The sequence below is a fragment of the Epargyreus clarus genome, unplaced genomic scaffold (assembly GCF_041222505.1).
Source record: "Epargyreus clarus isolate Ecla_fem2 unplaced genomic scaffold, WU_Ecla_fem_2.2 ptg000006l, whole genome shotgun sequence".
In the NCBI taxonomy this organism is placed as follows: Eukaryota; Metazoa; Arthropoda; class Insecta; order Lepidoptera; family Hesperiidae; genus Epargyreus; species Epargyreus clarus.
In genome coordinates, this window is record NW_027332214.1 from 3,410,163 (window position 1) to 3,424,564 (window position 14,402).

The 14,402-nt window shown below is 39.0% G+C and overlaps 1 protein-coding gene across 1 annotated transcript in view; it reads right to left on the bottom strand.

The window, feature by feature from the left end:
* Positions 1-14,402, bottom strand: part of Myo81F (unconventional myosin 81F) — a 112,998-nt gene that overhangs the window by 13,393 nt on the left and 85,203 nt on the right. The window contains exons 3-18 of the mRNA XM_073073664.1: positions 10,147-10,271; positions 9,756-9,818; positions 8,646-8,735; positions 8,046-8,205; positions 6,899-7,089; positions 6,328-6,549; positions 5,797-5,961; positions 5,164-5,406; positions 4,822-4,947; positions 4,214-4,474; positions 3,704-3,837; positions 3,146-3,352; positions 2,670-2,811; positions 1,624-1,856; positions 930-1,161; positions 71-437 (exon numbers count right to left, since the gene is read on the bottom strand). Coding sequence (XP_072929765.1) covers positions 71-437; positions 930-1,161; positions 1,624-1,856; positions 2,670-2,811; positions 3,146-3,352; positions 3,704-3,837; positions 4,214-4,474; positions 4,822-4,947; positions 5,164-5,406; positions 5,797-5,961; positions 6,328-6,549; positions 6,899-7,089; positions 8,046-8,205; positions 8,646-8,735; positions 9,756-9,818; positions 10,147-10,266 — 2,956 coding nt within the window. The 5' untranslated portion in view covers positions 10,267-10,271. The remainder of the gene's footprint in view (positions 1-70; positions 438-929; positions 1,162-1,623; positions 1,857-2,669; positions 2,812-3,145; positions 3,353-3,703; positions 3,838-4,213; positions 4,475-4,821; positions 4,948-5,163; positions 5,407-5,796; positions 5,962-6,327; positions 6,550-6,898; positions 7,090-8,045; positions 8,206-8,645; positions 8,736-9,755; positions 9,819-10,146; positions 10,272-14,402) is intronic.

Genomic DNA, 14,402 nt, shown 5'->3' on the forward strand with positions numbered 1-14,402 from the left:
AAATCTTTGTATTATCGGGTTCCAAAATCTCCTAAAAGGTTTTTATTCGCTAATAGGTATAAAGACATACCTTTAACAGTAGGCGGCGGTGGCGGAGGCCCAGCTGGTTCCGGCAACGAGCATACAGGTGGCGGCGGGAAGTCGGGGTACTCTTCCGGCGGCTCCTCCGGCGGAGGCGGGGGTAAGATTAGCGATGACGTCATCACGTCACCGTTGGACACCGGCGTCATGCCATTCGACGTGATTACACCGTTCATGGACGACGTCAAACTTGTAGCGTTGCTGACCGGTGTTGCCGGTTGAAGGATCGATTGCAAGGGGAGGGATGACGGGGGCGGAGGAGGGATAGATTCGGAGGGCGCTCCGTCGGGTTTGCGTTGCGCTTCTGTCTCCGCCTTACTGAGTTCGTCCATCTCCGCTGCAAGGACGTGTTCCAACTGAAAGTATAAATTAAAAATTTTGTTAAAAGAAACTATTTTCTATTTTAGTGGAACTGTAATGAGACGCTGAGTTGAAAATGTAAAGAAGTAAAAACTACTGGGTTTATGTCTAGGCCTATAAAATTATTTTATTTTTAAATCACAACGTATACGGGCACACTAACGCGCCTATGTATCCGCGGGCGAGAGCGGGCAGTGAACGGGTGCCGGGCTGTGCTGAGATGTCTTCGTCCCGATACTATCTACAATTTGCTGTTGCGACGCAACTCGTTTCTATATTAAGAGCGAACTAGCAGTTTGGCGCGGACTCTACCTCGTGGTGCAGATCGTCCGCGAGCCGGTCCATGGAGTCTCCTATCTCCGCGATTGTCGGATGGTGCGCGGGCTGGCCGTTGGTCGCGCCGCGTGTTACGTATATATTTTTTGTCCCAAAGACATCCAGTGCGTTGAAGAGTATCTAAAAATCAAAAGCAGTACCAAAGCATTTACCTCGTGGTGCAGATCATCCGCGAGCCGCTCCATGGAATCTCCAATCTCCGCGATGGTCGGCTGGTGCGCGGACTGGCCGTCGGGCGCGCCGCGCTGCGCCGGCACGTCCGCGAGGAAGTCGAACAGGTTGTCCAGATTGACCGAGTCCGCGCGGGCGCCGCACGATATGCCGCGGAGTTGGTCCGCCATGCTCTCGAGCTCGGCGCGCTCCTGGTCCGCTTTCTCCGCGAGGCTGTCGGAAAATTAGGAGTCTATTTAGATTATGTATTCGATAGTAAAACATAGTCTAAGGTAGTAGTAATACCATTACTATTATTTTGAGAACGTTATATAAATTGAAATATCTAGTAGTAGTTCATGTAACACACTCTATATATAACGAGCGTCCTATTTATACCATTTTAATTTAAAAATATTGTTAAGCCATACCATTAATTTTTTTTGCGATATTGTCCATAATTTTCCTCCTTTTATTTACTCATTTACAATGAGTAGGTAACGTAGTTCATGACCTATTTTTTTTTCAATATCCGATTTTTATTATATGGTCGGAAACTGGAAAGGCTAAAAAAGTATAACACGCAAAGGAGCAACTTTTCATGTTAGACTTTTAGCTATTCTAGTTACAATATATCTTTATATTGTTTCAGTCTCCCAGCAATTAAGAGTGGCTAGACGAACAATCGATACCCACCTATTTCTCTCCTCGCGTATCTTCATCTCCTCGTTCACCCGCTTCATTTCCCTCAACGCAGCGGCCACCTCCCTAGCGAAGGCGCCTCTCAGATGCCGCTGCAGCGTGAGCGCGGCGCGTCGCAGCCGCAGGAAGGCGGCGCGCTCGCACCAGCCGCGCCACGCCGCCTGCAGCACCACCGCCGCGCGCCGCCACGTCACGTACTGGCGACGCTTCAGCGTGCCCTTGTACCACTGGGACGGGGAACGTACGATTAATAATACGTCCAAATATATAAAACTCAAAGGTGACTGACTGACATAGTGATCTATCAACCAGTGGACGGATCGGGCTGAAATTTGGCATGCAGGTAGATGTTATGACGTAGGCATCCGCTAAGAAAGGATTTTGATCAATTCTACCCCCAAGGGGATAAAATAGGGGATGAAATATTACTTCGTAACGCGAACGAAGCCGCAGGCATCGTTCATTAATAAGTCCGCTAACAACCTGGAGATACTTATATTTACTTATATAATTATAACTGGAAAGGTAGAAGGCAAAAGACCTAGGGGGCGGATCCCGAGGTGGTCGGATCAGATAAACGAGCAACTGGATGCCAAGGTCAACGATGCTTGCACGGTGTCACCAACCGCCACTAATGGCGGGAGCTCGTACGAAAAAAGACTGAGGCGGGTCATCACGATGCTCAGCTGTGAGCGAACGACCGAAGGAAGGGAGGAAGGAATAAGTGCAATAAAAATACACATACGGACATGTGTTATACATGTTATTAAAGTTACACTTAGTATGAAGCTTAAATTGCGTGTAAAATCGGACAAACCGTAAAGAATCTCTGCGTGAATATACTATCTATATTCGTTTAGCCATTTACAATTACACTATATTTATAGATATTTCTAATATTACCACTCAATTATAATTGTTAATTTAATTAACTTTTACATTTAGTACTAATGCAACCATACTGGAAGTTATGAGTAGTATCATTTTGTCAGTCTTTTACTATTAATTCCATTCTTTAAGTAATAAAGATTAGTACTCACTTTCTGTATGAGCAGAGCAGAGGACTGTAATAGCATATTTCGCTTAGCCTCAAGTGGGGAATGCACGGAGCTTCTCATGAATATCTTCGTGTGGCCAATCTGCCAGTCGTCCTGTGGCGCATTTACTAGAGCTGTTATTGATCTGCAATAAAAAAAGAAACGAAAACCATTAAAGATTACGCCTATTAGTTTCTTATTATACCTAATAATAATGTCTGACCGGTCCTTTCTATTGCTTTAAGAAGCCTGGGGTCTGAAGAGCTGTACTTAAAAATACCGGGTTAATACAAATTCGATCGACGAAACTGGATATTGATTGTCCTGGTTAGGCAAAGCTGATAACATAAAACGGGCTACATTTTATCGGTATAAAAACTTAAATTGACTGTTTGACGTGCGTAACGAAGCACAAAAATATTCATTGATAGTACTAGACTAGTAATAGTCATGTAGGAATGCATCAAAACACCACTCACGCTATATCAGGTGCGCTCGGTCTTGGATGCTGCAACAGGCATCTGTATCTCGCCTGGAACATCGGCGTCGGCAGGTGCACGGGGTAGCCGTCGCGGCGGATCTTCACGATCTCGTTCATGCCGAGGTAGCGCAGCTGCTCCAGCACTAACTGCTCACTGTACTTGCCCGCCACTTTGTTCTCGTTTGGTTTTATGCAGCGGACGTACCTGGGAATTCGAATATCAACATAGAATAGTTATGTGTGTATGACGCCATCTAGTGTTGAAAGTATAATGTTGTTGAATGGTAAATAAAAGTTTATTTGTATACCTGTTACGCAAAATTACTGAATTAATTGAAGTTTAATGCATTTATAGCTTATATTTATTTGAGGAAATAAAAAATATGTGTACAGCGCCATCTAGTGGGCAACAGTTAGTTTCAACGTTTGTCACATACAAACTACTCGATAAATTTCGATTTAGTTTATAGAAATAAAATGATACTTAAACATTTGCTGTTCTTAATATAAAACAAACATATCCAGGTACGAACAATGAGTAAGATTATGTACTAACCATACATCGGTGACTTGTAGCATATCGACAAGAGACTGCAGTTGTGCCCTGAACGTATCTACGACAGTCGGGCGGCCCTTGGAAGTGCCGCGTTGTGTTGTCCCCGCCGAACCGGGACTCGATAGCGAAATATCCTAAAACAAGTATTTAATTAGTTGAAAAAATTAATACTTTACTATAATCAATTGTAAAATTTTGTACTACTAAGACAATTATGAATATTTTATTATAATAAATATGGGTTTAGATTGGTTTTTCGATTACTAAAAGTAGTCTGAATACAGGTAGAGAATAGGAATAAGTAACAGAGGTATGGTAAATAAGAATTAGAATAAAGTAGGTCAGTAGACCAAATATTGACAAACTAATCACCTTCGTCTGTAGCACCAACGTCATTTGAAGAGCTCTTTTCATCATAATTTTGAACAGTTTATTACGGTATGCAATAGTTCATAAAGCTTCAGTTCGGTAATGCTTATTAAAAGAAACGAGTAAATTAAGTGAACTTACATGTCCCGGAGGCGCCAAGTCCTGCACATAATCCGCCAACTCCCTCACAAACGGATTAGCAGATCGACTTAGATGATCGATAAACGCGTCCTGTTGCGTATCGCGGTTCTTGTCGACGAAGCCGTGCACGCTGTACGTGACGGCGCCCGCGTAGTGCTGCACGCCGAACTCCTCCTCCCACTTGCGACGGGAGCCCTTCACGAAGCTCTGGTGCTCGCCGAACTCGCCCTGGATGTTCGTTAGGTACGCGCCGTCTGAACCCTGCAATTAATGTTGGTAAAGTAGTCTTTGTTTGATATAAAGTTATCATCATTTAAATTTGTGTACAAGTTTTTTATCTCGTTAATAAACAAGGTATAAAGTGGGTTTGTAAGTAAGCTTTTCGGTCTATTTTATGACGTTGTATTGATAATTTTAAATTTATATACATCTGAGGAGATTTTTTTTATTAATACTATACAGACCAGATCAGGAAAACAAATGTCAAATTAGGATAATTGTCTATTCTGGCTCAATATTTGTTCATGGCACTAGAATTATAAGCGTAGATCTAGTTATTATTTGTGTCTAACTTCTAAATGTCCTAACTAAGATAGTATAAAGCTTACCTTAGGCATGTGACACTGCTCACTGAGCAATTTGAGAAGACTTCTTGGTGGCTTCTCCAATAATTCCAGGCAGGCTGCATTGTCAGTGAACTGAATCCTGTTGTACTTGATGCCTTCCTGTCGGTACTGGAAAATACAGAGTAATTTATATGTTATTTCTTGCTAAAAATATTTACTGAAAACTACCTCTGAGTATTATAAATTTATAACAAACAGCAAGGATTGGAGCCTATACTTGTACTAATCAATATTTATCAGTATGTTTTTGAATATATGCGATTAATATGCACTAATCTGATACTTTGTATATTATATTATACGTACTTATAACGGCATACTCACTATTTCTTGTTCGAGCGCGAACACATAATTATTAAAGAACATATGAAGCTTCTCGTTAGCGTAGTTTATACACAGTTGCTCTAGGGAGTTCGACGCGAAGTTCTCGAAGCCGAAGATATCGAGCACGCCTAACGCCCGCCTCGCCTCGCGGCCGGGCGCCGAACAGCTGTTCACGTGACGCACGAGCCACGCAAACGTGCGAGCGTATAGCGCACGGGCCATCGCGTGACGGTTTTCACGGGCCTGTAATATAAGTACACACGAATTATATATATTTCTGTGTATTCAAATTTGTGATTTGTGATTTAACATAAAAAGGAAAACAAAAACAATATTTCCTTTAATAATACACACGTTTAATAATGTTAATATAACGATCGATGTTCATCAAAATAGATTTTCACTTATTTGGAATTCTTATCCAGGATAGTTACTTATATCTACTGTACTATGAAAAATGAAAAACGTAAATTGCCCCCTGCTAATAAAGCCAGTGTATGTTTGTCATAAATAATGTTTTTTTAAGAATGAATGAATTTTATATCCATGCATCTACATATCATTTAATTATTAACATTGACATGAATTACTCAAAATGAAGTAAAATTAAATATCATTATAAAAACAATTTACCTCATGCAGCCGCAATGGTATATCCGTCACGTTTCCCCGCACGTTTATCTGCCGTTCTAATAGCACCCTTTGTGCTGTGGGGGGTTGTAGCCCCAGAAGAGTAGCCACTGCATCTACCGCTTCCGCGTCTTCTGGTGCTAATGTAGTACGTTCACCATCGATATCCTGAAATTAGTGCAAAGAATCGATGAAGTTACGATCGTTTTTGGGACATAGATATCTGAAAAATTGTAGCATTTGGGAAATCCAAATTCTAGACAAACATAATCGTTACAATGACTCATTTCCGACAAAACAATAAAGCTTTAACTTGGGTTTTTAAAGAATATCATCCTTTAGCTTACGATAATATGAAATTGTATTTTAACCTTTATAGCTATAACATTATATTTATCTACTATATCTAACGCATCTTTTAAAAGGATTCTTTAATATAGGAGACCAATATATGGGGAATTGGGGACAGATTAACATTCATTTCCCCATTACACCATTACACATACAAAAATACAAGACCTCAAATCCTCTCACCTGAAACTGCACATTGCCGAGCCAGAGCACAGCGGCCAGGACTTTAAACAATCCCTCGCACATATGCGGCGGGACCTGCAGCACAGTGAGCGCGAGCTGCAGCGCCTCCAGCTTGCCCTGCTCACCACCGCGCCCTTTACGAGCCTCATCGTCTTCAGGTCGCAGGTACTTGAAGTTGACGCCGTCGCGCAGACGTAGGGTGTTGCGGAGTTCCGCGTTGTGCTGAAAAATGGCGAAAAAATGGTCAAAATACGGCGCTTCGGAACTACGGACTCGAATAACAAATGAAATTATTAAACAAAGATATCTAAATGTCAAATCAAAAAATGTCTGAATTTGTCCAAGTCCACTCATTAAAATTATTTAATTGTTAAGCCATTTCAGGCGTGGACTGAATCACGTACTTTCTGCTTGAAATAATGACCAGTACAAATAATATAGATTAAGATAAAAACTTAAAAGAAAATTGTGGATATTCGAAATCGACGATATCTTAGTGACCTTTATATGCATGAGCATTTCATCGGTCCCTACGGAGTCATTCTAATTTTCGTCAATAGTAAACACTTACTTTCGCGCCTTCAACCAGTTGATAGAACACATGGTAGTTAGTCTCTCTGGGCGCAGGGCCGGTGATCCTGGCGCGCTCCAGCAGGAAGTCCCTGAGGACGGCGCCGCGGATCCCGCCCCGATGGTCCAATCGCACTTCCACGAACTTGCCGAAACGGGACGAGTTGTCGTTGCGAACTGTTTTTGCGTTACCTAAAAAATAAAATTACGTTTTCTACACTTTTATTTTCACACTAGATTTCTCTAAATTATATGTTATGCATATATAGAGCAAATACATAGTACATAAAGAGGTGAATTAGAACATACATTTTAATTCATCGTTTTGATGTATATAAAGTTCTACCAATGTGGCTGGTAAATTTTAAGGCTCCGAAATTAATATTCCTTATATCCTTTCAGTTGCTAAATGCCGCGGATGAATATAGCTACAATAAAAGCGTGTTAAAAAGCCACAGGTGTTGTCGGGATTTAAATATCAAAGTCGAATTTTATATCCCTTTCCTAAGTGCTTATTGATTCAGACCAATCTATAAACAGAGTAACGAAAAAAACTTGTAGCCTCATTCAATTTATAATTGCCAGTAAGCGTATATTGTAAGCGAACGTAATTTTGTATTTCCTACATTTTTTCTAACATCCAAGTCAACCGTGAAGTCTGTCCGTGCGTCACGGTGAGGGGACCGTGTAACGAGCTCTGAGAAATATCTCGTTCGTGATTCAATGATTATGATCCAACCAGTTACATGGTATATGGAATATCGAATAATTGACAAGAACAATAGTATGAGGCAATTCAAAATGAATCAAACAAATCGGTGCCAATTATTAATTTAGACTTGGCTTAAAGTAAACAAAAACTAGCGAGTTCTTTTAGTGCCGAGGTTATTGAAGAGGACTTTACCGTTAGAGCAGGTATTAAAAGTTAAAACTCATTTTATTTGTATTACGCCCAATGCCCATATATTGAATTGAATATATATTGTATTGAATGTGAATCATACACTGTTCCCCAAAACATCTGTAATCCATATAGACCTGGATTTCCACCTAAAGATGATCACAGATGCGTTGCCACACGAAACGACGACACTACGAAATTTGGGTCATATGTACGTCATTTGTGTAATACATCAGTTTATATTTACCGAAAGCTTCCAACACAGTGTTAGCCTCAAGGATCTGCTGTTCAGCCCACGACGCCTGGCCGCCAGCCGCGCAAAGGTACTGCAGTATCAATTTTGTCGTCTCCGTCTTACCGGCCCCACTCTCTCCTGATATAACCACTGATTGGTTTTTCTCACCATTCTGCAGGATGTCAAGAGATGAGATTAGTTATTAATCGGAAGCTAAAAGGTTAAGATTGAAAACAAAATATTTTCTACAAAAATACGTCTGTATTTTTTATGTATATTAGAAAAAATTTTGTGCTCCAACTGTTTAACTATTCAAGTGCCCACTTGCCCAGTAGCAGTGGCGGACTAAGGTCGTCGGAGGCCCGGGGCGGAAAATTGAATGGAGTGTAAAAAGTTCGCTTGAGACTTTTAGCTGACTGATACACATTTCATAGATTGTTTGGTTCTGATGACCTTTTTTTAGCATCTGTGTTTGGAGGACCCCCAGGATCGGAGGTCCGGGGCGGACCGCCCCTTCCGCTTTTCATTAAAATCGTTTTTCATTAAAAAATTTAGAACTACCCGCAAAGAACGTTAAGTACGAAATTATCGAATAAACTTTTCTGAACTTACCCGTAGAGAGCTGTAAGCTGATTCAGCCAATGCAAACACATGTGGCGGGAGACTTCCGAACGCCTTTCCGCGATAGTTTTGCATATCCTCCTGCGGGAAAAAATATTTTCAATAATTTCTTATATTGTTGTAATACACTTAAAAATTAAGGGATCCCTATTTGTAACTATATCTCAGGGTTTCCACAACAGTGGTCCCACGAACACCGGTAGTCCATGGCGGTACTGAGGTCCGCACAGTTTTGAATGAATTCGCAATCGTAACCATGAACATTGTAATCCTTTCTGCGAAATACTTAGTAGACCATAACACTATACAAAGTTTTAAATGTTCCATTAAAATGAAAAGATTGAGAACCCCTGCCATAAGTGAAACTTATAGATACCAAAGACAATTTATAGATAACAACACAATAGGTATGTTCTACATTTTCTTAAATATATATCATTGTTATTGTATAATGAAACTGTCTACATACATTTAACGATCCATAAAAAGTAAAATCTTTTGAATTTCACAAAACTTTCCGTCGTAACTTTCTATCAATTGTCACTTTCCTAGAGCGACAAGCGGTCATTATAAACATGTGAAATGTTTTCCATTGCAGTTGATATTGTATTATAATATTAGTTACGTTTCAAAATAAGAATAATATATTGTCATAAAATAAAAGAAATGAGAATACAGAAGTGACATCAGCTATTAAAGCTGCTACCGTCGCACATATCAATGATAAATTCCATAAGTTACGGACCATAACATCAATTAAAAATCAGACCACAGTAGCGCTTAACACTGATATCCTTGGTGGAGGCTTCAGAGTGATGACTCCACAAAAACTGCCACCTTCAATAATAGTTCAACTAAATCTACTTTTTATTACAATCCAATAGTTTCACCAAAGAGGCATTAATGCATCTGTTAAAGGATTACGCACTCCTGGTCTATTGAGGATAAGATAAATGACCACGGGCTTCAATATCCGTTTTACATGGTCCTGATTTATTGAGGATTGGCTATCAATGTCCACGGGTAGCAGGTGCTCTTACCATCAGGTAGTCTGCATGCTTGTTAGATACTAAATGCGTTGTATTATATTGAATCACTTACCATTGTATAGCATCCCAGCTCCTTATAGGGATTCACTGCGACTAGAATGGATCCTGTGTATGTCTGTTTAGTGAGTTAAGGTCATATATCGATCATTAACGGCATTTTTTTAAAACCCTTTCTTAAATATTGTACTTAACGAATATTATGTAGATTTATGTACAAATTAAGAATTTTTGAAAATTGTTTGTGTATGGAGGCTAAACATGGGATGAAACCTTGTAGAAAATAATCTTACACATACTTTGTTACACATACGAGTTGGAAATATTATTTATGTATCTACGAGTATTATCTTAAAACTGCCTGAAAGCTCAATATATCTGATATATATAGGTTCTCAGTACGTATATGTATAGTTCAATATGAGTAGAGTTATATAAAAGGATACATAAACGAGGTCGTGTATGTACCGCCGCTTGAGGTTGTCGTTGATGGCCACCTCCGTGATCTCCGGCATCATAGTCATGTCGGGCACCCCGGGGCCCTCCTGCTTGTCCCGCTCCTCCATCTTGGCTGCGAAAAATAAACAATAGGTTTAGGATATCGAAATATAACAAGGGGTTCGATCATAGCTAGACAGACATATTTTTTAGATTTCCGCTAAGACCCTGAAAGGAGTCTAGAACGTTTCACTTTAATTTTAATATATGCAAATTTTATTTCTATAATTTTTTCCCGAACTTTGTAAGAAGTAACCTTATCACAAACATTATCGGAATTCCTTACGAAAAAAAGTTAATACATACAAAATACGACGAAGAAAACCACAAATGAATAAGGTCATATTTATGTAATTGCGACCATACTGTTCACCTAATGGACGGTTAGTGCGTTGCCTCAGTGCCCTCGGGACCTGCATTAATTTCTTAAGCGTTTAATTACACTAACTAGGTGAATTGCCAACGTAATTACTCTTTTGTTACTATGCATACTGCATAATGCCACAGATTAAATAATAGTACTGACTCCTTTGGTAATTAGAACTGGTAGGTCAGGGTTAGGGTACACTAGGTAAATTATTTTTCACCGCGTATTTTTTTCATCGAATCATATATGGAGGACTTGAGGCGGGTAAAGAAACTTTAAAAGAACTCGTTCTTTCTTTGCTATCACTATGTAAAGCTTGGGGCTTTATAAGTGTAGGTAGGTAGGTAGATACTACGCGACTAAGCTCCACTTCCCCAAACATCCTTTAGGTGTGGAAGGAGCATCACTTGTGTCCCTTAAGTACATATCTGTATGTTCTGATAATATGAAAAAATGTCGATTCCACTTAAATATCGCTGAACTATTTAACATTATCGAACAATATCAGTTTCAATATTGAAGCTGCTGGCATTCTATAGTTCCCGCCAACTTATCTCCTTTGGGAAATAAACACGTTCAACATGCATACAGTTACGACAAACAACAAGGAAGATTGAGAATATTAATTAACAAGTAGGCCGATAAACTATTGCAAACAAAGCATAAAAGTGAAACTAGGACGAGAGAACCGACGATTGAACACGATCCCTTCCACGCGCGACCGACAAGTGTTTGCACTCAACACAAACATTTAGGGTTGCTGAGATTACTCGCATTAATATTCATAATAAGAGTTAAATATCAAGAATAAGCTTGAAAGATGGTACTACCCTTCGTGATTAAAGTGTGGCGGCACCAACGTTAAAACTATTTCTGTAGTATGCGTGGGAAAACTTATAGCCTTACATGACGCCTTCTAATGTATGTTCTAACAATGCAATATATCTACTCAAATTTAATTCGGATTTATTGACAAGCATGGATTACATGTAACATAAGGTGGATTAGATGCTTGTTTGCTACAATTCCACTATATTTTTTATTTACATAATAATCCATTTAGGGCTGTTAATTTATAAATCAATTTCAAAAAAAGAAAGGAAGGAATATTTTATAAAAATTAAAAATAATTATGTAAACTTTTAGTAGCCCTACAACCACTCGAGTCCTCCTCCGTCTCCGTCGTAGAGCTCGCGGCAAATTGACTATTGATTAGTGCCTTGAACGCGATTTATTAAATTTTCCCCGAGACCACTTTACTAAGATCCCGGTTGGTTGTGATTGGAATCAAATTACATATTGCATAATAGTTATAGACTTCGTAAAGGGGTTATAAACACTGCATCTTGTTGGAAATATTGCAGATAATATACTCGGCAATATTGTCAGTGATATTGTCTTGATGCGGTGTTATGTGGTATCGTGCAACAGTGCAATATTACTGGGTTATACTGCGATTGCCGCAAGTATGGCGCTACGTTGTTTGATAGAGACGTTAAATTGAACTTAATTGCAATTAGAAAAAGCCATAACTGTGGCCCGTTTACGAGACCCTATAGAAATTAATAGCTGCAAAAAAACACTTATTGAATATAAAGACAAACGTATGTTTTAAGTTATAAGTAGAGTTGATTTTTTAAATTAATGAAATACATGATTCGATTAAAATAATAAATAACTGCTTCATCCTTACAATAAACTACGATATGTTTTGACAAAATGTATCTTCGTAAACGTACTTCGCTAGCAAGTTTAGTTATTGTAAAACTTATACATTTCTTTATTTTGCTTAATCGTGGACGTAATCAGACGCGATCGCAAACATGTTTATCCTGATCAGATATTATGTAAAGGTCGATAAAGCTAAGATACCCGCCCTTCGATACCGATGTTGTCTCAAATTCCACCCAAGGACAGAAGGGTCGTGCGGGGGTCAATTCTCTGAATTTACGCAAATATCTAAAATAAATTGATTTTATTTTCTTTTCTCAAGGGAACGAAATCTAATACGTCTACTTATTCTATTTGGAAATTAAATAAGTAGCTCTATCACATACTATATAAAACGTTATAGCAGCAACGGCAGTAAGTACGGCGTAAGAGCAACGGCTCTAAACTGTTAAAGTAGTGATTTATTTTGAATGTAGTAGTCTACTAGTCTTGGATTTTTTTGAAACTGTGTCAGTTCGAATTTTCGAAGTATTTTGAGGTATTTTGTGGACTGTTGCACTCATGCCATGCATTCATCAAGCCATTATTATACACTGCTAGTCATCAGTTTTCAAAATAGGATCCCCTATCATTAATTGTAAGATTAACATGCGAAAAATGTCGAATGTCCTAAAGATAGTTCACGTGACCAATTAAGCAGTGTCAAATTTACATCAATTTAGATTACTTGCCCCGAAGGGATTTAGGCGTTGAACAGATAGATGAAATTACAGTAACGGTTTAGTAGCGAAAACATTTAAGAATTTGTCAAGAAAAATGAGAATATACGTTGTAGAATGAATAAAAGTATGAAGGTGGCAGAAATCAGTATGGCCATAATCAGTAATGCCCACGTTTACTAATCAAATAAAATATTTTCTTATCACAGATTGACGTTTGGGATTTCTTCTTCTGCATATTAGATGTTATGGCTTGTGACTCAACTGAAGAAAAAACCTATTATAGTGTTCTTGCGACACGTCAGTCTCTTGCCGCTACCAAAGCAGAACTGACTCGAGTCGACCAGCGGGTTGGAATGTCAAATTTATTAAACAAACGTCGGGTAGTACAATACATATTATGACACAAATGGCGGCTTTACTAGAAATTCATGATGTTGATCTTTGGTCTAACTAAATTTGGAAAGATTGAAAATTAATTACGGGCGATAACCGACAAGTCACGCGCGGTAGATCCTAGTTTATTTATATTGTCAGTTCAACACACTCGCCGTATCGATTTAATTTCGTCCTAATGGCATCTGGGCGACGCATAAAGTTCGCGATGACAGTCTAATAGCCCTCGAGGCCGGCAGACACTCGGCGACTTATCGGACGGAAATGTCACTTGCGGATAAATACGTCACTTCGCACCCTCGCTTACCGATATTGTAAGGGATGTGTTGTGTGGGCCACGAGGAACTTTTAACGAGATGCGGCAGCAAGCCTTTATATGCCCTAGATGTTGTCAGAAAGAAATGCATATACAGCTAAGATCGTTTTCAAGTTAGTGGGATTTTATCTAAACAACATGTACAAATTACAATTAATAAAATTAAATTAAGGGCATTTTTAAATGTTTTAATTTAAATCATATCATACTATTATGTTAAAAATCACATCATACTATCATGTTGAAATAATTGGTATGTGATGTTGCGAAACAAGTGGGATTTGAAACGATATTAAGTTTTTATTAACATGACAACATTGCAACATTTTTAACAAATTATAAAAATCTTTTGTCGCATATCGCTTTTAGCTACCAGTCAGACAAGTAAAGTTGGGAATTAAGTTAGCTGCTAGATTATGAATGGGGAGTTGTTCACAGGAACTACGCACTTGTTGGAGCGAGGGATCGAATAGACAGACCTATGGATCATTGGGCACACGATAGTGCGGTGGGGTTCTTTAAAAACGACATTAGGGGTAACTTACAGGAGACAATGGATTCAACCCTTTTAGTTAAATATGACCTTAAGCTGGTGAGCACTCAATGTGGACGTTTTTTTTTCTATAATAAAGAAGTAGAAAAGTAAAGGTAAGGCTAATACGTATGGACATCTGTTATCGAACCCAGATAGCACTGAAGTCCTACCTAAGATCGATTACAGATGCTCTGCTGTCT